The 26,396-nt window shown below is 39.6% G+C and overlaps 1 protein-coding gene across 2 annotated transcripts; it reads left to right on the top strand.

Moving 5' to 3' along the window:
- Positions 1-10,142: 10,142 nt before the first annotated feature.
- Positions 10,143-26,396, top strand: RMDN1 (regulator of microtubule dynamics 1). 2 transcript variants are annotated; one of them, XM_069854323.1, is made up of 10 exons: positions 10,143-10,225; positions 10,715-10,826; positions 14,996-15,083; positions 16,806-16,965; positions 17,632-17,721; positions 19,221-19,276; positions 20,868-20,955; positions 22,577-22,607; positions 24,251-24,384; positions 26,252-26,396. In XM_069854323.1, the coding sequence occupies exons 1-10, from the start codon at positions 10,169-10,171 to the stop codon at positions 26,288-26,290; spliced, it is 855 nt and encodes a 284-aa protein (XP_069710424.1). In that variant the 5' UTR covers positions 10,143-10,168; the 3' UTR covers positions 26,291-26,396. The 2 variants fall into 2 exon arrangements, with proteins under 2 accessions (XP_069710424.1, XP_069710423.1); XM_069854322.1 differs by having other exon boundaries at positions 10,146-10,246.

Here is a 26,396-nt window from a genome sequence, read left to right as displayed (position 1 = left end):
TTATTTTAAAAACAGTCTGAAAAGAAAACAACACGACTGTCACAATGCATTCATTCTCTGACTGACCATTAGAATTTTTAGCTTATCAGAAGACAGATTTGAGGCTCCAAATGCAAATTTTAGTATTTATGATGTACCAGCATTACAGTATTACTGTCATACTCCTGGCTTTGTCACTGTTGTGGTTTAGACCTAGCTGGCAACAAAGAACCACGTGGCAGCTTGCTCACTACATAGCCTGTTCCCAGTAGGATGGGGAGAAAAATCAGAAACAAGATGACAAAACTCATGGGTTGGGACAAAACGCAGTTTAACAGGACACAGAAGGAGTAGAAAACCAGTAACAATAAAAGGATATACAAGTGAATGATACGCAGCACAGACCACTCACCATCTGGAAAACCAATGCCACACATGCTCCCAATCTGGAATCCCAAGCCATGCACTCTCACTGCCACAAGTGTCATCGACCACACCTCCCTACCCCAGCCAACTACTTCCCTTATATACCGAGCATGACATCATGGTATCAAATGCCCCTTTGACTAGTCTGGGTTAGCAGTCTCAGCTGTCCCCCCTACCACCTTCTTGTGAAAATGAAAGTCTATCCCAGCTGAACCCATGACAGCCACATAGGTATAAAACTTCATTTCAAAATCTGCACATAAGAAACAAGATCAGTTTTCTTAGAACGCTTGAGGAACCAAATGGAAAATCGGATACACTGCAAAGAAAGCACAGTGGTTTGAACTGCTGACAATAAAACTTCACAAGCTTTAAATTACATCCTGTACCGCCTACATAAGTGCAAGTATCTTATAACATAGCTATTGGTAATAACGCAATGCCTAAGGACAAAAAAAAAAATAATCATACAATATAATTCCCCACCTAACATTTGTAACAAAATGCTTAAGTCAGGAGCATGGTAGAATTGGAAAAGGAGTTTAAGTGGGTAAGTCCATTTTTAATAGTAGAGATAAACAACTCTGAAGTCAAAAAACAACTGAGAACTAGGTGAAACATTCTTTATAGAAATTCATTTAAAAAGAACAACTGGAAGTTTCTTCACGTTTCCTCAATCACTATCCAATAGAAATGAGGAGACCAGCAGATATTGCAAACCTAGAGAAACAACTTCATTATCAGTCATGAATCCCACTCTGGGATAATGTTCATTTCCAAGCCTAATTACATCTGAGCAGCAGATATTTCTATATAACAAAATCAAGAATACAGTTGATCATTTCCAACACCTCTTTGGAAGGTGAGTCTTTACAGTACAACTGCCCCTGACATTAAACAGAATAAGGAAGGAAAGTCATCTGCTTCTATCTAGCCAGCTCACTTGTATCATACACACACAGAGTACTCAAACATGAAACTACATTTAATCCAACACATTTCTTCTTTTCACTGCATTCATTGGTGAAAAGAAACTTCTTTTACAGACAGAAAAGGAAAGGAAAATTGAAAATGTGAATGATGAATGTAAAATAAGAGAAAGAAAACACTGTGGCCTGAGGGAATTGTCCTGAGGCTTCTTATATTCCACTAGGGCACACTTCACACACTGTTTCCCCATCTCTGTGTTGCAGCCCTAGATATAGACCTTTTGGAGACTGAAGTAAATATAAATGATCTGTAAAGGAACCACTCAAACATCCATGCACATACTTTATTGTTAAGAAGTACATCAAATTCAAGGAAATCTTCCTGCACCTTCCAAACACATGAGCATGATTCTGGTTTTGATTATTTATTGCTTCCACGACTTTACCAAGTTTCAGTCATTGTTCTTCAAGGGAAAAAAAGGTGAAGCTCTGAGTTCCAAGTATTTAAACTGTTTTTAAACCAATGCTTTTTAGGTGTAGAAGGCATACCTATAAAAAGCAGTCTGTCCCCTTTTCCTGGTTCTCTTTGTATTCTGGTATTTTCCATTCCAGCCAGCTTTCCTGGCAGCCAGACAGAGCTCATTAACAGTCGGTGGCTTTGCACACAAAATCCAGTGCAGACCAGTGCACGGCTCCTTAATGGCTGCTTCCAGAAAACCAACTTTCTGCTGACAAAATAATACTAGGGCTGCAACTGCAAGCAGGAAGGGATTCAACAGAACTCAAACATGAATTGAGATATATTTCCCAAAACAGTCGAACTTTTTTTGCTCTCACCTCCCTGAAAGTCTTATTATGAGTCCCAAAAATGACTTGTAAACATTTATTTTGTTAAAGTAAATGTTTCCAAAAGCAATGGTAAAAGGATAGCATCCAGTCAAACTAAAAATCTGGTCAGCTTTTTCTGCTTGGCCTATGTGTGTGTCTATGTCCCATTTGCCTTGCATCACAAGTACTTTCTCAAATGAACACATCAATTCTGTTACTTCCTCTCCTCCTCCACACATCACCAACTCTCCCACTATGCATCTAACACAGGAAAAGAGCAGATTTAGAAAAGAAGTGCTGTGCAAAAAGCATCCTTTAACACACAAAGAAAGGAATAAAAAAGCGGTTTCCCTCCACTGAAATGCAAATGTTCTTGTCTGAGACCTAATAATTGTATCCATGTTAGACAAAAGACAACTCGTAAGAAGAACATCCGTTTATTCCAGTGGAAGATACTCAACTTCAAACCCAGATACAAAAGCAAAATTTCCCAGATCCCGAGATGGTCCTTTAATCTCTTCCATTTCCAGTTTTGCAAAATCCAAGATGAAAAATAATGCGAGATATTTTTCTCAAGAGATTTAGATAATATTTGGAATAGATATTTGTATAATGGGTTGAAGAGGTCTGTAATACTCTACTGCATTTCAAGAAATAATTTTGCTATTTTGCTTGAGAAAAAAAGACAACGTGATTATGCATAATACCATAAGACTGGTAAGTTTTACAGTGTATAGTTGTATACAACCTGATTTTCAATAACATCAAACACTAAAAGTTAGTAAAATACTTATTAGTGAGAAAAATTCAGATCTCATTAACCTCAAACCATATCTATGGTAGTGAAATTCAGTACATAAACAACAGATACTTCTCTTAGAGCACTGCAGTCATTAAGAATTTGCAGAGGACACACAAATGCTTCACATGTGTGAACTCAGAAGTCTTTTAATCAGCAACAGCTGTTGGAGCTCTGCATACGCTGCACGAACCCTCTTAATCCCACACTGCATGAAAGGAAGAATGACTACAGCTCCACCCAGTTCTCCTCAAGTCTGAAAGCCTGTGTTAGCTGTAAATTTCCAAAACAGGTTTGGGAGGTGGATGGTAGGATTCCTAAAGATGATAAATATCCTCAAGAATCAATCACTGACAGGTAGGTAAGCATGCTCATTGTGAAGACTTGATGGAATACAATACTGATAAATTGCAGTCTTTTCAAGATGGTGGAAATAAGGAAATACAGTACTGCTGCACTACTGCATTGCTCTTGAAATACCATTCTACAACATACTAAGATATAGCAGGCAAATCAGATGCAAAATATTCTAGACACATAACTGGACTGCTTGCACATTTGAAACAATGGAATAATTTTACATGGACAGATGATATTGTTTGGGTTCTAGCAGGATTAGCTTTAATTGCCAGTAAATTACATCACATAACAGGAGACTTATTTATTAAATTAGTTATTGTTATGAAAGTAACCATGCTCCTCATTGGCCAAATTTAATTAAATTTCTGCTTTTCTCAAGCTATCAACTGTTTGTCCTCTACATAGGTTACACCACAATGCGAGGTAAAATACACCAGAACGAGGCCAGATGACAGCTCAATAGTCCTTTTTACTGGAGTAGCGTTTATGACCAGAAGACAGTATCAGGCTTTAAAAAAAAACAGATTATTCTAGGCAGAAGACTAAAAACTCCTATATAAACTGTACAGCAGAACTTGTGACATCCAGACTCTGAACTGCAGCAACGTGCGGTTACAAGGGAGATACTGGTTTGTGATCCTCTGCCATGTCTAGGCTGCTCAAGAGCATGATTAGGTTAACTAAGCATAATGCAAGTCCTTCTGCTTGAGCTGTCATCATCAAAACAAAACTGTAAGTCAAGGACTAGTCTTATCTTGCAGTTCAACCAATCACAATGTTCTTTGAATTCCAAACAATGATTCTACTGAAGATAATGGCTCTACTAAATAACTCAGCTGATGCCTGCTTTTCAACTGTAAACATGGCATTCTTCTTTGAAAGGATCAAATCTATTATCACAATAATTTCTAACTGAGCTCTTGGGAACTACCAGACTACAGCAATCTCGTCAATGCTGCAATACCTGAGGAGAACACAGGCTTGCCCAGTTAACTTCCCAGAGCAGTTTAAGGATATGTTCATAACTATAGATGCTCCCCCATCGGACAAGCAGAAATACATAACTACAAGAAGACAAAAAGAGTAACAAAGTGAGCGCTGCTCTACCTGGGTTTGGTATCACTGCCTTTAGTCACAAGTCTCCAACATGTCCTCATGTAAGCTATTACTGTCATAGGGCATTTCCAAGTTCCTGTGCACTACTAATGACAATTGACCTCAGGGCCTGGATGGACACATTAAAAGCAGAGGAAACATTTCAGAACCTGCTAATGAACTCTATTCCTGACTACCTAGTCTCCTAGCTATAATGCTACACTTAGTATTTCACGTAAATCATGTGCCAGACTGAAAAATCAGTACCATTTTCCAGCAGCATTCTGATCCTTATTTATTATCCTGGATTATTAATTCCCATGAACCTGGACAGATGACAACATAGAAATTAATTATTCAGACTATAAAAATGAAAGTATTGAACCAAGCCTAAACCTGAAACAATGCACATGCAGCTTTATTGTTCTAAACATTCAGTGTAAGCAATTGTTCAGCCTGTGCTCTTTCAAACAGGACTAAGATACCATTTCTTGCAAACAGAATTCTTTGTGGTAAAGATCTCTAGGCTCGTATTTCTTAGAATCTCTTTTATTGCATGTCAGACCAAGCAGGAAGGACACATCTTGCAACAGCTTCTCACAAGAAGAGCCAGCACACAGGTGGATGGAAGATTTAAATGAAAATATCCTGGGAGACAACATCCATTTGGCAATATAACCTACTCAATTTACAATCTCAGCATAGTCCTCCAGCATCTCTTCATAACATTTGCATATACAAAGAGCAGAGAATGACAACATAGTCCCAGAAAACACCACATTTGCAAGAAGCTGACAATGAAATCATGAAAAATGGATCTTTCTTTCCACTAATGGGGCTAGGAGGGACAGAATTTCTAGAGATCTAGACTACATGTACTTAAATGTGTATTTAAAAAAATGTCAAGGTAGCTTTTCAATTCAATGAGAATCACCTCACAGGAGCTGACACTTCATATACAGTTACAAAGGCTAAGATTGTTTCATAATCTAATTTCATCACTGCATTGGAAATTACAAGCTTCTCTAGAAATTCTATCTCTAAATTTGAATTCTGACTTCTCTCTTTCTTTCTCTGTACAGGCCATGTGGCACTAGCTGATGTGCTCACAAGCTGAATAAAAGAAGCAGCTCAAAGTAATACATCTCAACTTGAATCATTTGGCAAGTATTTGAAGGCTTACAGAACACCTTGACTGTAATCTCTATCTTCTCATATTTATCATGTAGCATACATGAAGGAAATATATTGTTCTTAATTAAACAATGAGATTACACTGATAAAACCTCAATGACCATAGAACTTATTTTACTGGGGATTATGCCAAACCAATAAGAGCTGGTATCTGTGAACTCTGAGGCATATGCTGCGTGACAAAGGAGACAATGTTTTCTCTATGGGAAATGAACCATCTTATTTATACAAACCTCATCATTCTTGGGCAGTTCAAATATTTATCTACTGGACTGGCAGCACACTGGTATAACAAGTCAGGCTACTATTTGTAGACAGTTCCTATATATAAAAGAATCTATTCTTAAGCTACATTGCCAAAGAATATATTTAGAATTATATTTAAAAAAAAAAATCCCACTGCACAGACCAGAAATTATTAATTTGACTTCCAGGACACCTGTCCACAAGATGCCTTAGGAACAGCCATTGCTAAATATCCCTCTGCTGACATTTTTATCCCTGAATACCTGTTTACTCTTTAGGTATATCTTTAATGTCAAGGATTCTTCTCAGCATCCTCCTCATTCATAAGTATTTTAAGAATTTTAAGTGCTGTTTTGACCTAGGTGAGCTAAACTATAAAAAGTAACATGATGCCCTAAAGAAGAAAATTATGAAACACAGACCTCTCGATTGCAAAATCTGGTTTTCTAAGCAGACAGCACTGAACCAGGGGAAAACATGTTTCCTGTATACATATTTTATCAGAATATCTTCATGTTAATTACTTTATGGAAAGCAATCTAACAACTATGCAATCTGAATAGTATCTTAAACTGTGTATTCTTCATTGCTTTCTCTGTGCAAAGTCACTGACTTGACATAATTAACATTGCAATAATTATCAAATTAATAAATTGTTAACAAATAATTAACAACTTGACATAACTAACAAGTGATAAAACTCATATCTCACTAAAACTTCCTGCCTTTTATTGCATAAACAAGATGCAAGGGATCATATGTTTTAGACTAATCCTTCTTACAGTCCATTTCAAGTCTGGCATGTTGTAACACTTCACTGTTACAAATACCAGTTCTTAAAAGTGAGTTGAGAGGTCTGCCTCTGGGCTCTTTGGCAGAAAGCTAAATCTTCAATAGTAACATCGAAATGTGAAATGAAAGCAAATTAAAACCAAGAACTCTTATTCCCATACATCAATCAAAGTAACATGTTCAAATGCGTATACTTGGAGGAACTACAGCTCCTCTTAATAACCTGTCCAGCAGTTTTACATGTCCATGACAGCAGCACTGTAAAGATTATTTATGGAGAACAAGGAGACTTTGCTAGAGAACAAAGTACAATATAAATTAGATATTTTATAAGTCCAGCGAGAAAAGCCCTTTTAGATTTTAAGAAAAAAAGATCAGATTATTTTTTTTATCCTCCTCATTTAATGTTTTTTTTTTTCAACAAGGCGATTGTGCTTTAAAGTAAGAAGACCAAAATCAGTGGTTTGTAAGCTCCCAGTGTGGCTTATGCTCCAAGAAACCTATGCTGCTAAAGGCTGTTTAAGAAAACTCCACGAAACTGCTATCCCGCACTGATCCAACATACCATTTGGTATCTCAGTATAAAAAATAACAGTAGCTTCAAACTGACAATTATGTATTTCAAACCTTCATACAGGCAAAACCAAGAGCTCTCCAGTCGGATGTCCTGCAGCTACTTGCACTCTGCATTCACTGTGCTTGGGAGGCATCAGACATGCTCTGCACACACATACAGGCAGTGGCTCTGAACACATGCACACAATGCTATTTCCAGAACCACCAGATTATTGCACGTGTGCTAATCACCCACCATGAGAACTTGCTAAAAACTCTCCTGGATGCCAGAAACACGTTGCCACCACTAGGACTAATTCAGCTGCCTCCTAACCGTGCCTTGGATAAAGTGCTGAGTGAACAGGTGCACTCAATGCAGCTGCAGGACAGGAACATTCTACAGGATACAGTCTGCTTTCAACCACAGAATAAAATCTGAAGCAAATGATGCAAATCATTAAGATGATTTCTCAAACAGAAGTTTGAGCCCAACTTCTAAACTTCTACATTTAGAAATCCTTCAAATGCTTAATAATGCCAAATTTAAATCTCCAAGCAACAATATATCATTTAAAGCACCCCTAAAGACAAAGCAAAGAAATTAAAAATAAACCAGTAAAGAGCACCATAATTCTACTTCTTGCCTGTTTCCACAAGCCTCACAACTTCAAACGTGATGCCAGAAGGGGCCATTATTAGTCTTAGCCTAATTGATCCAAGAATAGAAGCGACTTTTTTGGGTTTAACAGGAACTAATACATACAAATGCTAACTTGATCACGTATTACTTCCGTTGGAAAAGCATGCTGATTTTCATGGAAAAATAAATAGAATTAATAAGGAAAGAAAAAACATATCTTACTACTTAACTTTGTCCCTAAAAATATTTCCTAAAGGAAACCATGGTAACTCATAGCATTTGATTGTAAATCAGAGTAAGTGGGGAAAAAAAATTAACTAAACTCCCACCCAGGCAGTAACATTAACATATCTGTGAAGTTGAGATTTTAGTTGTATCACCCCTAAAGGAAGGATCTTCAGTGGTAGTTGCACAAAATAGCTACTATGGTTTCCCTCTCTCCCTTAAATTCCGGAGAAATATTAATGTGTTTGGCATAATACAACACTATAAAACACTGCAATACAGCACTGCTACCTCTGAATTCTGGCAGATGAGCTTTCATAATGGCTTAGTTATTCAGTGTACCAGAAAAGGACTTCTGCATCCAACAACTGAGTTAAACTAAATCTAACGGACACGTATAATGGATTCATATTCATATAGATTAATACTGAGATATTTAACACAAACACACTTGTTGGAAACACACTGTATCCTCCCTAACATCATAACATAAAAACAAGATCACTGCCTGGTTCTCCTTGCTCCTCTACACAGCTTTCCTTCTTACTTTTTTTTTTTTTTTTCCTTCTAATGCTTATTGGCAGTCTGCATGCCCTTTAAAAATTTTCACCTCTGTGATTATACTTATATAAAGTTAAAAGTTAAATCTTCAACTAAAAAAAAAAGAAAAATATGGGATTCAGTTTAACTCTACTTACTTTTACTAAATTGATATTTTTGTACCACCATAAAAGCCTCTTTAACTTGAATATTCAGGGATATAAAGTATCTTTTTTTAAAATTCAGGGAGAAAGGTATCTTTACCATTCGGGGACATAAGAGTCCAAAGAAAACAAATGTAAGTTCTGGAGGCAGGGTGACACATACTAGTTTAAGACTACTCAATACACTTTTGGTACTGAGGCAAAAGTGAAGAGCTTACGTATTTTAATTGTTTCCCAGTGGAAGACTACATTACGACAACAGGCTTGTCAGCCAAGGTTTGTCTCGCCCCTACGATGATAAAACACAACATCCCGTTCGAACAGCAGCTCAAGAATCATAGAATAACCAGGTTGGAAGAGACCCACCAGATCATCGAGCCCAACCATTCCTATCAAACACTAAACCGCTCCCCTTAGCACCTCGTCCACCCGTGCCTTAAACACCTCCAGGGAAGGTGAATCAACCACCTCCCTGGGCAGCTTGTTCCAGCTCGCAATGACCCTTTCTGTGAAGAATTTCTTCCTAATGTCCAGCCTAAACCTCCCCTGGTGGAGCTTGAGGCCATTCCCTCTTGTCCTGTCCCCTGTCACTTGGGAGAAGAGGCCAGCACCCTCCTCTCCACAACCTCCTTTCAGGTAGTTGTAGAGAGCAATGAGGTCTCCCCTCAGCCTCCTCTTCTCCAGGCTAAACAACCCCAGCTCTCAGCCGCTCCTCGTAAGACCTGCTCTCCAGCCCCCTCACCACGCATGTTTTTTAGGAACAACAGTGGCTTCTGACAGTCTCTTTCCCGAGGGGTGCGGGCACAGCAGCGTCGCACGGCCCCGCAGACCGCCCCCCAGGACCCAAACCTTCTGGCCTACAGCTTTACCTCGCCCAGCGGGGCGGCGGATCAGCCTGGAGCTCCGCAGGCGCTCCCCTCCTCGCCCCGCAGCGCGGTGCCCGCCTCGCGAGCGGGAAGCGGGCCAGCCACCTGAGGGCACGTTTCACAAGAGGAAACGGTAAGGAAGGCCGCGAAACGGCGCCGGCAGCCAGGACAGGGCGGGGCGCGGCGGCCTAGAGGAACGACGCGCGGAAAGCACCGGCCGCCTGCCCCCCGCCAGGCCGCAGAGGAAGGGCTGCCCCCTCGAGATGCGGGAAGGCGACGGAGCCCCCGAGCGGCCGCGATTCCCCGACCTCCCCTCACCTGCCCGGCGGACTCGGCAGCGGGAAGGGCAGCGGGCCCCGCGCCAACCGGCCCCGCCCCGCCCCGCCGCGCATGCGCCCCCGCCCCATCCTCCGCCTGAGTGGCCGGCGGAATGGGCAGCCGCTGTCCTTGTTTCCCCCTCGCGCGGGGAGGCTTAGGGGACGGACCGCTTCCTCCGCCGGCGGGGAGCGGTGGCGGCGGCGGCGGCTGCTATGGCGGCGCTGGCGCGGCAGCTCGTCTGCGGAGCCCTCCGCCTCGGCAGGCTGCGGGTGGGACGTGCGGCGGCCGGGGTGTGCGGGAACGGGGGGCCCGGGAACGGGGAGCCCGGGGTCGCCCGCTCTCCTTCCTGGCGGGGAGGGAGGCGGGAGGGAGGGGAGCGGCTGTGGAGGCTCCGGCATCGCGGGGACGAGCGAAGGGCTGGCTTATTTTGCAAAGGCTGGAGTCCCTCTGCTCGTTTGAAAACCATAAGTTGCCTTTTTGGTCTTCCTGTCTTGTGTTTACTGCATATATATGCTTTATTTTCAGTCCAATGCTCTATTCGTGTTTTAAAGGCGCAATGACGACCCTCGATTGACAAAAACATAAAAAGAAAATAATCTCTTGATAATGAGGGGTTTTAGGTTTTTTTTTTCCTTATGAAGGTTTTCTGGTTTGGCTTTTAAAAGTCTACACAAGATCTGGAAGCGAGATTTTTTATTTTTTTTTTTTTCATTTAGAGTAACAGTGTGTATTAACAGATACTTTATGATCTCATGCAGGTGGTTAGAAAAAGCCTTTTGAGGGGGGTTGTACTCTCAACAGGGTCCATTTTGGCTTATGGAACTCACAAGCTGATTTCTGGCTTTGCTGAGGTTCATGCAAGCTTTAAAGGTAATATTTTCTACTGGGTAACTTATAATTCTAGAACTAAAATTTTTCTAGGAAGATGGTGTAATGCTGTTGATTTTTCTTACTGACACTGAATGCGTTGTGTTTCTATGACATACTTTTGAATTGGATTCAGGGTAGCCTTTGTATAAGTTTAGCGATTGATTCTTTCAAGTGTGACTGAAAGCAGATCTAGTGGCTTATCTGGTTTAGACAATCTCACTGAGAAAGATACGGTTCAGTTAGGAATGCAACCAACCTTTAATTAATTTCTAGAAATCTTAGTTAACTCAGATTTTCAATATGAACACTGTGTGAATCCTATTTAACCTAGTCAAGCAGCCCTGGGAGGAATGTCTTGTATTTTTGTCACACTGAAAGAAGGGAAGAAAAGCCTTCCTTTACCTGCCAGAAATGAACAGAACAAGCAATAAAATGCCCTCTTAAAGATCTGAGAAAAGATAGTCTTGCTATGGGAAGAAAAGTAATGTTATCTTAAAAGGGGCTATTGTGGCAAACTTAGAACTCATCTGTCACATGGTAAATTAAGGGGTTTTGAGAGTAAGGCTGAGTGGAGAATGAGCCTGCCAGAAGTGTACACTTACTATGTAGACCAGATAGTAGTCAGTTCAGACAGCCTGTTCCTCTGTGTCTCAAATAGAGAAACATCTTGGATGTTTATGCTTATAGAAATAAAAATTAAGATGATAGACTTCAGTGGATAAGGAACTGTTTCATTTGCTGTAATAGAAGAAGGTTCAGTAAGCGGATTTAAGATGGCTGCTCAGTACACAAATAAGAAAGCTTCCCATGAGGAACATAAATAACACTACTTAATTGCCTCTGGTCTTTTTTAGTGCTCTCACTTCAATTTGGCATTTACATTGCTGACAAAGGTGGTGTTAGTGTGCTTCCTATGCAAGACAACTAATTGATATGGTGAAAATAAAAGTGAAAAAGAAATGCTGCTCTTACATAAAACACCTGGTGGGAAATGTGTTCAGAAGTTTGAGTTCTGAGCTTCTAGTCGTTAGATATGTTGGTAGCATTCAAGGATTCTCAACAAGCGAATATAACTGTTCATTGAAAGTAATGCTGAAATGTATAATGAAGCTAGTCTTTCACGCTAAAATCCAAAGTCCATGAAGGCTGTTATCTTTGAAATGGTCGATAGAAGGCATTTAGAGATGAGGCAGGGTTAAAAATTATCCAGAATAGTTTCCTTATCTTCAGTGATTTGTATTCTAGGATCTTTTTAAGCTGAAAAGGCAGCTGTTATATTTAGTAGCCTTCTGGGTGTTTTTCTTCTATAAACAAAACCGTGCTACTGTGAAACATCACTACCATATTCAGTAGATAACTTGAAAAAAGAAAGCTTATAAATACAGTTAATTTTTGCAGGCATTTGAAGGGTTGAGGGGTCTAGAGCTTGTATTTTGACTTGGAAGTTTAATCATGGTCCCAGCAGTAATACCAAAGGAGCAATAAGCTTAGCAGAAACTTCTATAAAAAAATCAGACACGGCTTTTCACAGAATCACATAATAACCAGGTTGGAAGAGACCCACCGGATCATCGAGTCCAACCGTTCCTATCAAACACTAAACCATATCCCTCAGCACCTCGTCCACCTGTGCCTTAAACACCTCCAGGGAAGGTGACTCAACCACCTCCCTGGGCAGCCTGTTCCAGTGCCCGATGACCCTTTCTGTAAATAATTTTTTTCTAACGTCCAGCCTAAACCTCCCCTGGCGGAGCTTGAGGCCATTCCCTCTTGTCCTGTCCCCTGTCACTTGGGAGAAGAGGCCAGCACCCTCCTCTCTGCAACCACCTTTCAGGTAGTTGTAGAGAGCAATGAGGTCTCCCCTCAGCCTCCTCTTCTCCAGGCTAAACAACCCCAGCTCTCTCAGCCGCTCCTCATAAGGCCTGTTCTCCAGCCCCTTCACCAGCTTTGTTGCTCTTCTCTGGACTCTCTCCAGAGCCTCAACATCCTTCTTGTGGTGAGGGACCCAGAACTGAACACAGTATTCGAGGAGCGGTCTCACCAGTGCCGAGTACAGAGGGAGGATAACCTCCATGGACCTGCTGGTCACGCCGTTTCTGATACAAGCCAAGATGCCATTGGCCTTCTTGGCCACCTGGGCACACTGCTGGCTCATATTCAGTCGGCTGTCAACCAACACCCCCAGGTCCCTCTCCTCCAGGCAGCTTTCTAGACAGACTTCTCCTAGTCTGTAGCACTGCATAGGGTTGTTGTGCCCCAAGTGCAGGACCTGGCATTTGGCCTTGTTAAACCTCATGCCATTGGACTCAGCCCAGCGGTCCAGCCTGTCCAGGTCCCTTTGCAGAGCTTCTCTACCCTCCAGCAGATCAACACTTCCACCCAGCTTAATGTCGTCTGCAAACTTGCTAAGGGCGCACTCGATGCCTTCATCCAGGTCATTGATAAAGACATTGAACAGGGCTGGACCCAGCCCTGAGCCCTGGGGAACCCCACTTGTCACTGGCCTCCAGCTGGATTTTGCACCATTTCCCACCACTCTCTGGGCCCGGCCATCCAACCAGTTTTCCACCCAGGAGAGTGTGCGCCTGTCCAGGCCAGAGGCTGACAGTTTCCGAAGCAGAATGCTGTGAGAAACTGTGTCAAAGGCTTTACTGAAGTCCAGGAAGACCACATCCACAGCCTTTCCCTCATCCAGCAGCCGAATCACTTTGTCATAGAAGGCGATCAGGTTAGTTTGGCACAAACTATTGCTACACAATCCATAGTTAAAAGGGCAGCCAGACATTTATTTCTCAATAGCACAGTTACACTTTAACTCATCCTAAGAAGCATCAAAAGCCTTTAAGCTATTTCAAGACACTTGTCTATAGAGACTTAATTTACTGCAGGAGGTGATCTGTACTCATTGTTGCTGGGGCATTCAGGACTGTCACAATAACCCCAAAACCTAAGTGTCACCAGGAAATCTGAACAGAACTACACTTGCAAATTTTTGCCAAAAGGTAGTACACAAGTCTCATACAATCTACATATTGGATGCATCAATACTATCATATGCAAAGAACTGTTAATATTACCTGGAAGTGCTCTTTGATGACAATGGCATTTCCGATCTTAGTCTTGATTCTAGTGCTTGATTTTTTACTTAAAAGGTTATTTTTTCATGTTTTAACATTGGCAGAAGAGTAAATATGGAGTATGCCTTTCCCTTGTACCGTTATATATTTCAATAGAGTGTCTACCTGCTTCCTTTGCAGTATTTTTCTTCCTAATTCCCTCTGTTCTCATGCTAGAATCCTGTATTGTGTGGTGTTTGATATTTCTGTTTCTGGAATGCTGCTTCATGTACTATATACATATTACATTTATTTATATTTTATTATATCCAGCTAGTTGTGGAAATAATACTCTCTGATTTCTGTCATGTTTTAAAGTATCATAAGAACAATGGGTACTTGGTTCATAAGTTGATCCTCTAGAAAGCCATTTCTGATTTTTTTTATTTATTTTTGCTTTTAGTACCTAGAACACACAGAGGTTTCAGTAGATGAACTGCATTTTTTGGAGTCATGTTTGTGAAAATCTTGAGGACTTCAGTTGCAAAATCTCTCAGCAATGTATCATTTTGGCTTGTTGAGTAAGACAGTGGCACCCACTCTTGCAGTCATATTCTGGCGAAACTACGGAAACATACTGAGAATGAAGAAATTTTGTTGTTGTTCATTTTTAGTTGTACATGTTCTAATGAAGGGGTTCTGTTACTTGGATCTCTACTGCACTTATCCTCCTTGTCCTTTTTATAATACATATTTTTTTTCCTGCGATTTTCACAAAGAAAAATTGCTTTTAGTGGTGTGATACATTGAGAAAGACGCTTTTGCATGTTAAATCCATTGAGTTTCCAAAGCTCTGTTGCTGAAAGCTGTTTTGTAATTCCAGGAGAGGTGTGTATTCTGCACTGTTTCTCCTCCTAGCTGTTCATTGTAAATGTAGTTTCTGCAATCCTACTGTGCTTATAAGTTGTTTGGAATGGTGTCCTAAAACAGAACTACATCGCTTGTTCTTTCTGTTTCTGCTAGGTTGTCTTGCTCTAACATGTTCTTATGCTATAATGACCTATTTACATGTAATTTGTTCTTCTGTTTCCACAATTTTAATTCCTTCTTAAGTGGACGAAGTTATAGAGCAAGCAGACTACCTGTATGGGAGTGGAGAAACTGAAAAGCTGCATCAGTTGCTGGTTCAGCATAAAAACAGGTACTTGATTGCTTTGAGACATTACTGTGCCTTCTATTCTATGCTCTTCTGTATCAGTTTTTCAACTCATGTTCTCATTGTGACATGATGGAGAACATTCTGTTCATCCTTATGTAAGTAGGAAAGAAGGACTCTTGGTCTTTTTTCCTCCTGATGGAAAAATTAACAAAGAAAGGACTGGTAGCTGTAGAAGGTGAGGGTTAACACTCAAGTTTTTCACTCCTGCAAAAGAGGGGGGGTTTGCTTGTGTGTTTTATTACTCTTAAGTCTCCTTTAAAGTTTAACGCAATAACTCATTATGTGTCGATGTTGTTCTAAGTGATCAGAGTACCTAGAATTCAGGTATTGAAAATTTTTGAGAGTCGCCTTTTCTTTTCTTTCTCAGTGCTAATCAGCTGTTTTTTCTCTTCATTTGTCTTGTGTTAAGATTTGAGTCTGAACAAAAAAAGCCCCTTACTCATGTAGTTATGTCTTAACTGCACCAAACGTGATCGATAAGCTAACCAGGACAAGGTGTTTAAAGGAAACCCACAAAGTGCATAGCAAACTGAAGAGTTCATTGCTCTGGGGGAGACAAGGCATCTCACTCCTAGAATATTTCTGGAGGAAATAAAATTTTTAGCTGTTTTCAGTAGTTTTCAGTTCACTAGGGGAGCAAGTTTAAAGCCTGGGAAGTTAAATGAAAGTCCTAGCCTGTAAAGGGCACCATGTCATAAGCAAGGTGTAAGCTTGCTACTAGAGGTATTACAACACTAATTATTCTGTGAGGGATAATGATTCTAGTAGCAGTACTTAACAGTTTTGTGACTTGGCTGAAAAATGAGTCTGCTAGTTCTGTGTTACTGTGCTAATTAGAGTAGGACTGCTGTATCGTAAGCAGTGACTGTTTTACTTCAGATAAGAAATAAACTGTGAGTTTAGCAATAACTTGTGTATGCTCTTTCACATATCTGGCTTCTGGTAGTTTTGATTTCAGTATTCCTGTTGCAGAGAGCAGGAGAGGGTAATTTTATAGCCAGATATCCAGAACCTCTTAAAGACCTTTTAAACTTAAATATTTAAGTCTGTTTTAGGATAGTAAGCCAGATTTAAAATGGTAGTTAGGTAAAAGTAAAATAAAGTTCAAGCAGCATTTCAAAACAGTATGTTAACAAAAAAATAAAACTTAAAATCCCCTGTCTTTGGCTATAGCATACAATACACAATTTGATATAGCGATAGAAATAAATACATAAATGTGCAGCTCTGTGTCATGGTGGTATTGCTAATCCATGTTTTTTCACTGTTGTTCTAGGAAGAATTTCATTATTTAGGTACAGATATAGGGAAAAAGATGCATGATATTTTAAACATTCCTAGTAAACATTAATGTTGAGTCAGTGGAATGCTGGAAAAAATACCGCCTAGCTAAGAACAAAGTAGTCCTTGTTTTCCTTCTGTAGTGCTGTTGTTTTTTTTAAATCTGTATGTTTTTTAGAAAATAAAGTCCCTTTCCTATAGTTTGCTTCATGGACCAGAATGGCGGAACGAAGTTATCAGCTGACAGTCTGTCATGGAGGGCTTTCATTTCTTGCTTGTTACCTTGAGGTTATATAGAATGACAGCTGAAATGCTGTTGTTTTATCACCCACTTGAGATAAATATTGAAGGACTAGTTTAAGATCTTTGCTTGCTTTGTGTCCATTATTGCTTTAAAACATTTGTGTTTCTGTTCATAACTAGTGATGATGCAGAGTTGTTATGGCGGCTGGCACGGGCATCGCGAGATTTAGCTCAGCTTAGTAGTACTTCTGCAGAGGAGAAAAGACAGCTGGCATATGAAGCCCTTGAGTATGCAAAAAAGGCACTTGAAAAAAATGAAACAAATTTTGCAGCACATAAGGTGAGGCAAGCAAAATAACTGAAATCTTGTTCTTTGATTTCTGCAGAAAGTGGAACAAACATTATTGTGCTGATTCAGCAAGCTTCAGCATAATTCAGCTTTTCATTTGAGAATGAGTAAGACTTCTAATTCTCTCTAACTTTTCTGGAAGATCAAAGTTCAGATACTTGCCATTACATTTCCCTTATACGGGAAACAGGTACTGATTAAGTGTGTGCAGGACCATGGAAAGAGATGATTGATCAGGCTGATTACCGCTGAGGTAATCAGCTTGTCCTTCTCTGATGTAGCCTTAAAAATGTTGTTCACACCCCCCCATTCAGCATGCTGTTCCTGTGCACAATAGTAGCTCTATAGAGTTTCACTGTAAATACTTCAGGCTCTGCTTTCATTCTGGTCTATTTTTTTGTGCTGCTTCTCTTACAGTCAGAGAGATAATAAAGTATAGTCAATTGTGGTGGAATCTTGGATGAGAAGAGGACATTGGTTCCCTTACATGTGCAGACCACAGGTTGCTCTGATGCTGCTGGAGCTGTTCATAACAAATACTTCTTCCTTTTTGTCATTAATGGTGGTGGCAGCTGCTCTGGGCTTTTTAAGCATTTGCTTACTGTTAATAGCTATAGCATTTGATAAAACGTGTTCTTTTTGCTCTTTGAATTACAGTGGTATGCAATTTGCCTCAGTGATGTTGGAGATTTTGAAGGAATCAAGACTAAGATCGGAAATGCCATTGTCATCAAAGAGCACTTCCAGGTAATATTAACAGTTCTTTGCATATGATAGTATTGATGCATCCAATATGTAGATTGTATGAGACTTGTGTACTACCTTTTGGCAAAAATTTGCAAGTGTAGTTCTGTTCAGATTTCCTGGTGACACTTAGGTTTTGGGGTTATTGTGACAGTCCTGAATGCCCCAGCAACAATGAGTACAGATCACCTCCTGCAGTAAATTAAGTCTCTATAGACAAGTGTCTTGAAATAGCTTAAAGGCTTTTGATGCTTCTTAGGACGAGTTAAAGTGTAACTGTGCTATTGAGAAATAAATGTCTGGCTGCCCTTTTAACTATGGATTGTGTAGCAATAGTGAAAGACAAATACTGGAGAAGGTAAAGGACTACTAGGCTGGAGAAGTGGGCATGATAACCTCACAGGCTGGAGAAGTGAGCCTCAGGGAACCTCATGAGATTCAATAGGGCCAAGTGTAAGGTCCTACACCTGGGTTGGGGCAGTCCCCATTTTCAGTACATGATGAGGGGGGCGTGATGTGTTTGAGCGCTGCCCTGCAGAGAAGGACTTAGGGTGCTGATTGATGACAAGCTCGACATGAGCCAGCAGTGAGTGCTTACAGCCCAGAAGATCAACCATATCCTGGGTCACATCAAAAGAAGCATAGCCAGCAGGTCAAGGGAAGTAATTCTGCCCCTTTATTCCTCTCTTGTGAGACCTCCTCTGGAGTACTGTGTCCAGTTCTGGAATCCTCAACATAAGAAGGATGTGGAGCTGTTGGAATGGGTCCAGAGGAGGGCTACAAGGATGATCCGAGGGCTGAAGCACCTTCCATATGAGGACAGGTTGAGAGAGTTGGGCTTGTTCGGCCTGGAGAAGAGAAGGCTCCGAGGAGATCTTATAGCGATATTCCAGTACCTGAAAGGGGCCTACAAGAAAGCTGGAGAGGGACTATTCATAAAGGCTTGTGGTGATAGTACAGGGGGGAATGGATATAAACTGGAGAAGGGCAGATTTAGATTAGACATTAGGAAGAATTTCTTCACCATGAGAGTGCTGAGACACTGAAATAGGTTGCCGAGGGAAGTTGTGGCTGCCCCATCCCTGGAGGTGTTCAAGGCCAGGCTGGATGGGGCCTTGGGTAACCTGATCTAGTGGGATGTCCCTGCCCATGGCAGGGGGGTTGGAACTAGATGATCTTTAAGGTCCCTTTCAACCCTAAGTGTTCTATGATTCTACTAATTTTATATCACCAGAAACTATACCAAAATTTGAACATGCCAAGTTGCATACTGATCTTTTAATGACCTACTAAACAGAAGTGCTGAAAAACTTGTCAGTGTCTTCAGTTGTTTAGAGGTGAGCTGATGCAATTGTGCACTGAATAAATACCATATTGCCTTGAAATTCTACACAGTGTTAATCTGGTTTGATTTCCATTAGGGTAACAAGTCTACTTTTTTCCTAATGTATTTTAAATCCAAATGTAGCTTTTTACACCTTGTGTTTTTTCTCCCTCACTAGAGAGCTGTTGAACTGAATCCAAAAGATGCTACAACGATTCATCTTATAGGCATTTGGTAAAGTATATTTTCAATCAAAAGTTAGCTTGTAGCAAAAAAAAATGTCATAATATAAATTGTCTCATATGAATTGCAGAAATGCTTGGAATAATTCAGTGGCTTATAATTATTTGAGGCAAACTTGAAAACCTATTGAATAGTGTGTTTGAAAGCGGTGCTTTGTCTGTGTTAGTGAGAGCTCCAGGCAGCGTTTCTGGTTATTAATCTGAAAGAGACCTCAGCTGCTACGTTATTTTACAGGAAATCTCTACTGTAATATTGAGAGGTTGAAAATAAATAAAGCCATTATATTTGTAGCTTAAAAAAATGCTAACTGGCACAGCCACCTTCTCTGTTTTTTTCCTGGACTGTTGAGTATCAGATTAAACCGCGTTGTACCACTCCAGATTTTAATTTTTATTAGTTTGCAAACTTGCTTCAGTTTTTCAGCATTCACAGGTCATTCAGATATGACCTAATTATTCCAGTAGTCCAGATTTTTGAACAGAAGCATATGTTACCATCTAATTGAGCCTTAAGGTCAGTTTTGAGATACAAAGCCTGTTCTGGAAAGTACTTAAGACATTATTTCTAAAGAAGATTAGAAATTATGATCAGAAATGTGAGATTAATATTGCTTATGGTACTATAAATCCTTGTATCATATATTTAATTATGCTTGCTTTTTAATCTCAGAGTGTCTTCATCTGAAACTGAGATTTGGTATTGGCCAATTCTCGACTGTTTTTCTCCTTTCTAGTCTATTCTGGGTCGAACCAATTATTGGAAGGCACGTCTTTCAGAATTTCAACTCAGACTGTATTCCAGGCTTTGTCCTTTCTTACCTGAACACTTCCATGCTTGCATTTATTAAATTTTCACCTCTTCCTTAGTGCTCTGTTTTACTCAGTGAAAAACATTTTCATACTCCTTGTGGGAGGATAGTAGAGTGAATAGTGTTGTTTAATACAGTGTTTACACCTGGAATGTTCTGTGTATCTGAAATAATTAACAAATGCTTAATCCTTTTGGTATCTTTAAGATAGGTAACTGATTACTTTTGTTATTTAGTAGATAGGAAGACAGTGTAGAATGGCCTAGCCTAGAACACAGTAGTTTGATTCTTGGGTTTATTTTCATTCTTGTAGATAAAGAGTCTTTCAGGAATGTACTGCAGATCTGCTTTATATTAATAATTGAGAAAAACAAGGTAATGCTGAGGTAAGGCAATGACATTACAACATTACAGTTGTGCCCTGTTTGTGCACATATATTATATTAGAATGATATCAAATACACATAAATCATTAAAATCATTCAAGCTTAAAAGCTTTCTCGTGGTTAATAACTGTATCTAGTTTTGTCTAATGTAATAGCAGTTCGCAGTAAAAAGACACACCAAAACTTCTTTAGCAGAGCTACACAGCAGCTTCAGACATCTTCCTATTTTGTTATACAGTTATAAGAACTTGCTTATAGAACTTGCAGTGTGGCTAGAGTTCTTGTGACTCTTGGAAACAATAATTATGATGTCCAACATATGAGAATGTTACTCGAACACAATAGAAAATATCTGAAGGGTATATACAAATGTTTCCTTTTGCTCCAGGTGTTACACCTTTGCTGAAATGCCATGGTACCAACGAAAAATAGCTGCAACGCTATTTGCCACACCACCAACCTCCACATTTCAAGAGGTACAATATGAAAATGTCTCACAGATTATTATTCCCCTCCACAAAGCTGTCCATATACTTTTACTAATTTCCCTGACAAAGCTAACCTCTGCTAATGGAATAAGCAGGGACTTGTGAGTTTACAACTGTCATTAATAAAATGAGACTATAACAGGAGAGTGAGGGACATCTAAAACCATAAAAATAGTTAATTTTTTTCAGCTTTATTGTACACAGAATAGTGAAAATTATTTGATGTAGCTTGTGCAGCAGAAAATAACAAGCTGTATATAACTTAGTGTATATTTACTGTTATTATCTATAACTGGCTGTACTAGAACCAGTGCTTATGATTTATAAAGTGGTGTTATGCCATATACTTATTTGATCAGAGCATTAGAATACTTCCCTTCATGCTAAAAGCAAACAGTAACAACTTGTTTTGTTACTTGCTGCTAATGAATACCTTCTCATCTCCTGGCTACATATAGCGTGTGTTTTTTCAGTTTTAAGTGTTTTTGTTCATCTTTGTCATGAAAGTGCCTGCTGTCATACACCCTAACACGCACTCTCAAGATGTGTATCTTCTGGGGTGTCTGACAGAGTATGCATCTTACTTAACCACTTGTACACCCATAGGAACTTGAAAATTAAACTGGTAATAGGAATGTTTCCTGCAGCTATTGTAATCATTGGTTTTTAGATCAATAATTAGGCCACTAGGCTTTGTTCTGTTAAGGTGGTGTGGGCAAGAGTCACTAGAAAGCAATTGTAGAAGGTGTTTGCCCGTTACATGGAAAGCAATTTAAGCTCTGATTGAAAAAGAAATAAAACTCTTCAATGGTATGTCAAGCTTGTAAGTTTTGCTAAAAATCATTCTCAAAAGAATACAAAATGTCAGCCAGGATTTTGAATGCTGCAGAATCATGTCAGTCGCAGCATCAAGTTCTGTAGCACTTAAAGTTGCCAAAGAAGAAAACTTGTCCCAGAACCTGTAGTTGAACCATACTGCTAGGACTTCTGCAGTTCCAGTACAAAATCTGCTTTGTAGATACATCCACTCTTTTAAGTTCTGTGACAATATTTCCCTTCCAGCCAGAATGGTCTGAAATTTCTGATGTGCAGGATAGGAAACTAGTTGAAAAATGCAAATGAGTGAATTTCATAAAGGTTTATTCTCAAGTAACTAGTGCTCTGTAGGAATTGGTTCTCCCTGAAGTATTTGTCAACATTAATGACCTGAATAAGAAGATTTTTTTCATCTATTACATTAATACAAGAGAACTTGCCAGGGCAGACTGGCCACAGATAGATGGCCTGTAGAAATGCTGTAAGGTAGAAATAAAATTCAGAAATATCTTAATACACTGAAGACTGGAAAAACATGACCCAATTTGCTAAGGACAAAGACAAGGTACTATACTTACAGAGGAAATGGCAGGGGAATAGTTAGGTAAGAACTGATTCTGTTGCAATGATGTCAAATCTTGTCCTTTGAATAATTAGTAGCATGAAGTAATAAAAGTAAGTCATGGACAGGAAGTCCTTCTTCAGCTATGTTAAACATGCACATAAGGCTTTAGTTTGACTACTGCATTTAGTTTATTCTCCATTTTAAACAAGACAACCTTATGTTTTGCAGGCTCTTCGTTACTTCCACATGGCAGAGGAAGGTAATAATTCTAGCTTTTTTGGACTGAACAGTATCCTTTATGAATGATGACTTGCAATAGACCTTTAGGTTTTGGTATTATCTTAATAGCATATGATCTGCCGATAAACATCATCCTCTTGTGCTAGTCAACACACTAGACTGCTGCATTGGAATGATACTTTAGAGATACTCAAAGCATGTTAGAGCGTATTTTGAGTCGTTTTTTTTGAATAAGTGTTATAACATTCAAAAGTCTTCTGTATTCTGAATAGAACCACAGAGAAGGCAAATCTACCTGATGGTAAAACTGTCTACATGTAAAAGAAAATACGGGCCTATTATTTCTCCAGGACCAAATCCATAAGAAAAACTGAGTAGCTAAAAGATACAGGAAGACGAGGGAAAACAGTGTTCCATGAAAGATTTGTATATGATTATATCGATGGAGTTAGAAGGACAAGCTCACTATGTATCTCCCCCTGGGTTTTAAGTAATGCAGCTGTGAACTGGAACAGTGGACTTAATCTTAACATTTTCCTCCAAACACCTCCATGTATTTACGGAGGCATTTGATGCTATTTTTTTACTGGATTTCTTTATTAATGTTAGTGGGTCAAGCTCTGTATCTTTTTGTACAGCTATGACTTTGCTTGCTGGAATTTGCCATACCTCAAATACTGTGTTCAGTTTTGAGCCCACTCACTACAAGAAAGACACTGAGCTGCTGGAAGGTGTCCATAGGAGGGCAACAAAGCTGGTGAAGGGTCTGGAATACAAGCATTATGAGAAGTGGCTGAAGGAACAGGGGCTGTTTAGTCTGGAGAAAAGGAGGCTGAGAGGAGACCTTATTGCTTTTTACAACCACCTGAAAGGAGATTGTAGTAAGGTGGGTGTTGGGTCTTTTCTTTCAAGTAACAAGCAATAGGATAAATGGCCTCAAGTTGTACCAAGGGGAGATTTAGATTAGATATTAAGAAACATTACTTCACCAAAAGGATTGTCCAGCATTGGAACAGGCTGCCCAGGGAAGTGGTTGAGTCTCCAGTCCTGGAGGTATTTAAAAGACATCTGGATGTGGTGCTTAGGGATGTGGTTTAGTGGTGGTCTTGGCAGTGTTATGTTTGTAGTTGGACTTCCAAGAGTGGTCCTTTATAATGATTGATAGCCAAAGCATGCTTTATAAAAGCAATTTCTTAAATACCTCCTTAAAAATTAGATGTGAGTACAAACAGTTTTAACTAGTTGTCTTCTGTGTAGCAAAAGCTAAGCTAATAATCTGTACGTGCCTGGGGTCTAAAGCTAGGAAATATGTCCTTCATTTCTTTGCCTATACTTGCTAAGCTGGTTGCATTGCCTCTTGCACCTACTTGGTCCAGAAAAGCCCAGAATCTGCAAAGCAAAGCTGTTAGTATTAAGCTCACTACTTCACTCTTTGTGAGGAATGTAATTTCATTTAGTATATTAACTAACAAGATGCTAGATAATGTAACTGTATACAAGACAAGAATATAGCAAGCAGAAGTTTTACACTGGCGTCCTTCTAATCCAAAACTACACTACTGTTTTTTATCAAAATAATTATTTAAAGGAGTGACACTATGTCATGGCTTTGATAGTGTGCTGCTGATTTTCATTCAGAGCTTTTCTCCTGTCTCTGTACAGCTGACCCAAATTTCTACAGCAAAAATTTGCTTTTTTTGGGGAAGACATACTTGAAGTTAAACAATAAAAAGATGGCTCTTCTGTGGTTAAGCAAAGCAAAGGAGTATCCTGCACATACAGAAGAGGACAAACAGGTAAGAAGTTACAAACTGTAATAGCACAATTTATATGATATAACCAACGTGTGACATCATGGCAGTGGAATTTTTTATGAAGTTAACTTGGAGAAAACTGTAGTTGAGCACCTATATTCCAGTATCACATCAAGAAACCAAAAGTTCCAGTATGTTGGTAAATGCCTCAGAACACAATTGTTGGGAAAAATTATATTTATAATAGAGAACTGCTATGCTTCCTTCTTTGTGATGTTTTTGTAGTGCTAAGAACAACCCAACCTTAGCTGTGATGTTGAAGTTAGGGCTGGCATCAGAGCTAACCCATGTCTATGTGAGCACAGATTCACTTTTCATATGCCTAAAACTGAAGAAGTATAAATCATAGTTTGGAAGGGCTAAAAAAGACATGAACAGGAAGAAGAAAAAAGCAACAGATGTATCAAAAACTTGCCAGGTCCATAAACCTCAACATCACAGTCCTTTCCAGGCCCTGAGAGAGAGCTTCATATTATCTGAAATGAGACAAGTGGAAGTAATATATCTTTGACAGGAAAACTCCAGTACCCTTTTAAAGGGTAATTAAGGCTCAGAAGGATCCTGGTTTGGATGAGTTAACATCTGCTTCCTACCTAAACACATACCGAGTACTTCTGGGGGGTAATCCATTAGTCTTGTTCAGGCCTAATACTGCATGAAATATAAACCACAGCTGCAGTTACCTTTCATAAACAAAGCTGTTAGCATCAGGTACTAACAGCCTGATTTTTAACTGATTTATTTTATTATGGCTGATTGCCCTTTAATTCATTTAGCATTAAGGTGCAGTGTGAAATGCTTTAACTGTTACAGCAAACATCCAGATGTGTTGTGACATTCTGAATGTCCTAATTGTAAGAAATAACTTTGGTAGGGTTTTGCACTTCACACCTCAGAAAAAGCACTACTAAGGTTTCCCTCTAGTATATGCACTAGTAAGGTTTGAACTGTTTCTCCCAGTAGTGAACTCCTTCAGTGGAGACATTGGTAAGGGTTCTGTTCCTCTGCTGCTTTGCAAAATGTATAGGAATTTAGTAGCCTAAAGGAGTAATGGTCTCAGGTGTATATCAAATTGTTGAACTCTTCTTACAGTTATTACTAGCTGGAGGCATCTGTGAAACCGGTGCTCGCAAAAGCCTGCCTTTTCTTAGAAACCATGCAAAACAAGTCAGTATTGATTTTTGTGCAGTAGCCAAGTTGTTGAACTGCTTATCTGCTGTAGCAGTGTTTGGCCTCCTGGTACAAGCATCTGTTTCCTTATCTCCTAGGAGAGTGCAGGGTTGCTAAACTGAGAGTGGTGTTATTTTCTCCATTCTCTGGGTAAATGTGTAAAATGCAAAACTTGCTGGGAACTAGGCTTGGTTGTCCAGTGAGAGGGAAACCTCTGTGCAAAGAATTCTGAATTTTTGTCTCTGCAGTTGGTAGTTAGGTTTTCTGAGCATATTTGACCTCTGATTATCTGCAGTATCTGGCTTCCATTGTTGCCACTGCTTGCTCCATCAGGGTCAGAAGTTTGTTTTTTTACTTTTTTTCAGGGGTGAAGATATGGCATGTTTTGGGGTTTTTTTAATACATATGTTAGAAGTCAAATTTTATGAGATATTACCCAGAATCCCTAGGCAAACGGCAGAAACAGTCTTGTTACACTTCCCTAGCTGCTGCCCAGTTTTGAAAACTCTAGGTTGTATAGTTATTGTCAGAATTACACTGAAGACACTGGCTTAAGGGGGTTTATTCCCATTCATGTTTCAAGTGTTGAGCATCTTGAAACGTCTAGGTGGCAAGTTCTGCTAGAAGAGCCTGTAACTACTTGGTGCTGGGTTGCTGTAAGTATATTTATTTCTTTCAGGTACAGAAAGAAGCTTTGGAGTTGCTTAATTCTATATAACAAGAAACAAGATAATGGAAATTCAGTGCCTCAGGTTTGAGCAGCATAGGAAAAAGATCCTAAAAAGACTGGTTTATTGAAGCTGTCAATAAAAGTATAGCCTAAA

Source organism: Phaenicophaeus curvirostris, chromosome 3 (assembly GCF_032191515.1).
Source record: "Phaenicophaeus curvirostris isolate KB17595 chromosome 3, BPBGC_Pcur_1.0, whole genome shotgun sequence".
NCBI classification, from domain to species: domain Eukaryota; kingdom Metazoa; phylum Chordata; class Aves; order Cuculiformes; family Cuculidae; genus Phaenicophaeus; species Phaenicophaeus curvirostris.
The sequence above is the reverse complement of the archived record's forward strand: the minus strand, read 5'-3'. Positions and strand labels throughout refer to the sequence as shown.

Bases quoted from the DNA above. Each gene is read 5' to 3' on its own strand.
- RMDN1 (XM_069854322.1), top strand. From the start codon at position 10,169: ATGGCGGCGCTGGCGCGGCAGCTCGTCTGCGGAGCCCTCCGCCTCGGC. The intron at 17,722-19,220 runs GTAATATTAACA...CTCCCTCACTAG, and splicing joins TCATCAAAGAGCACTTCCAG to AGAGCTGTTGAACTGAATCC. The intron at 24,385-26,251 runs GTAAGAAGTTAC...TATTTCTTTCAG, and splicing joins ATACAGAAGAGGACAAACAG to GTACAGAAAGAAGCTTTGGA.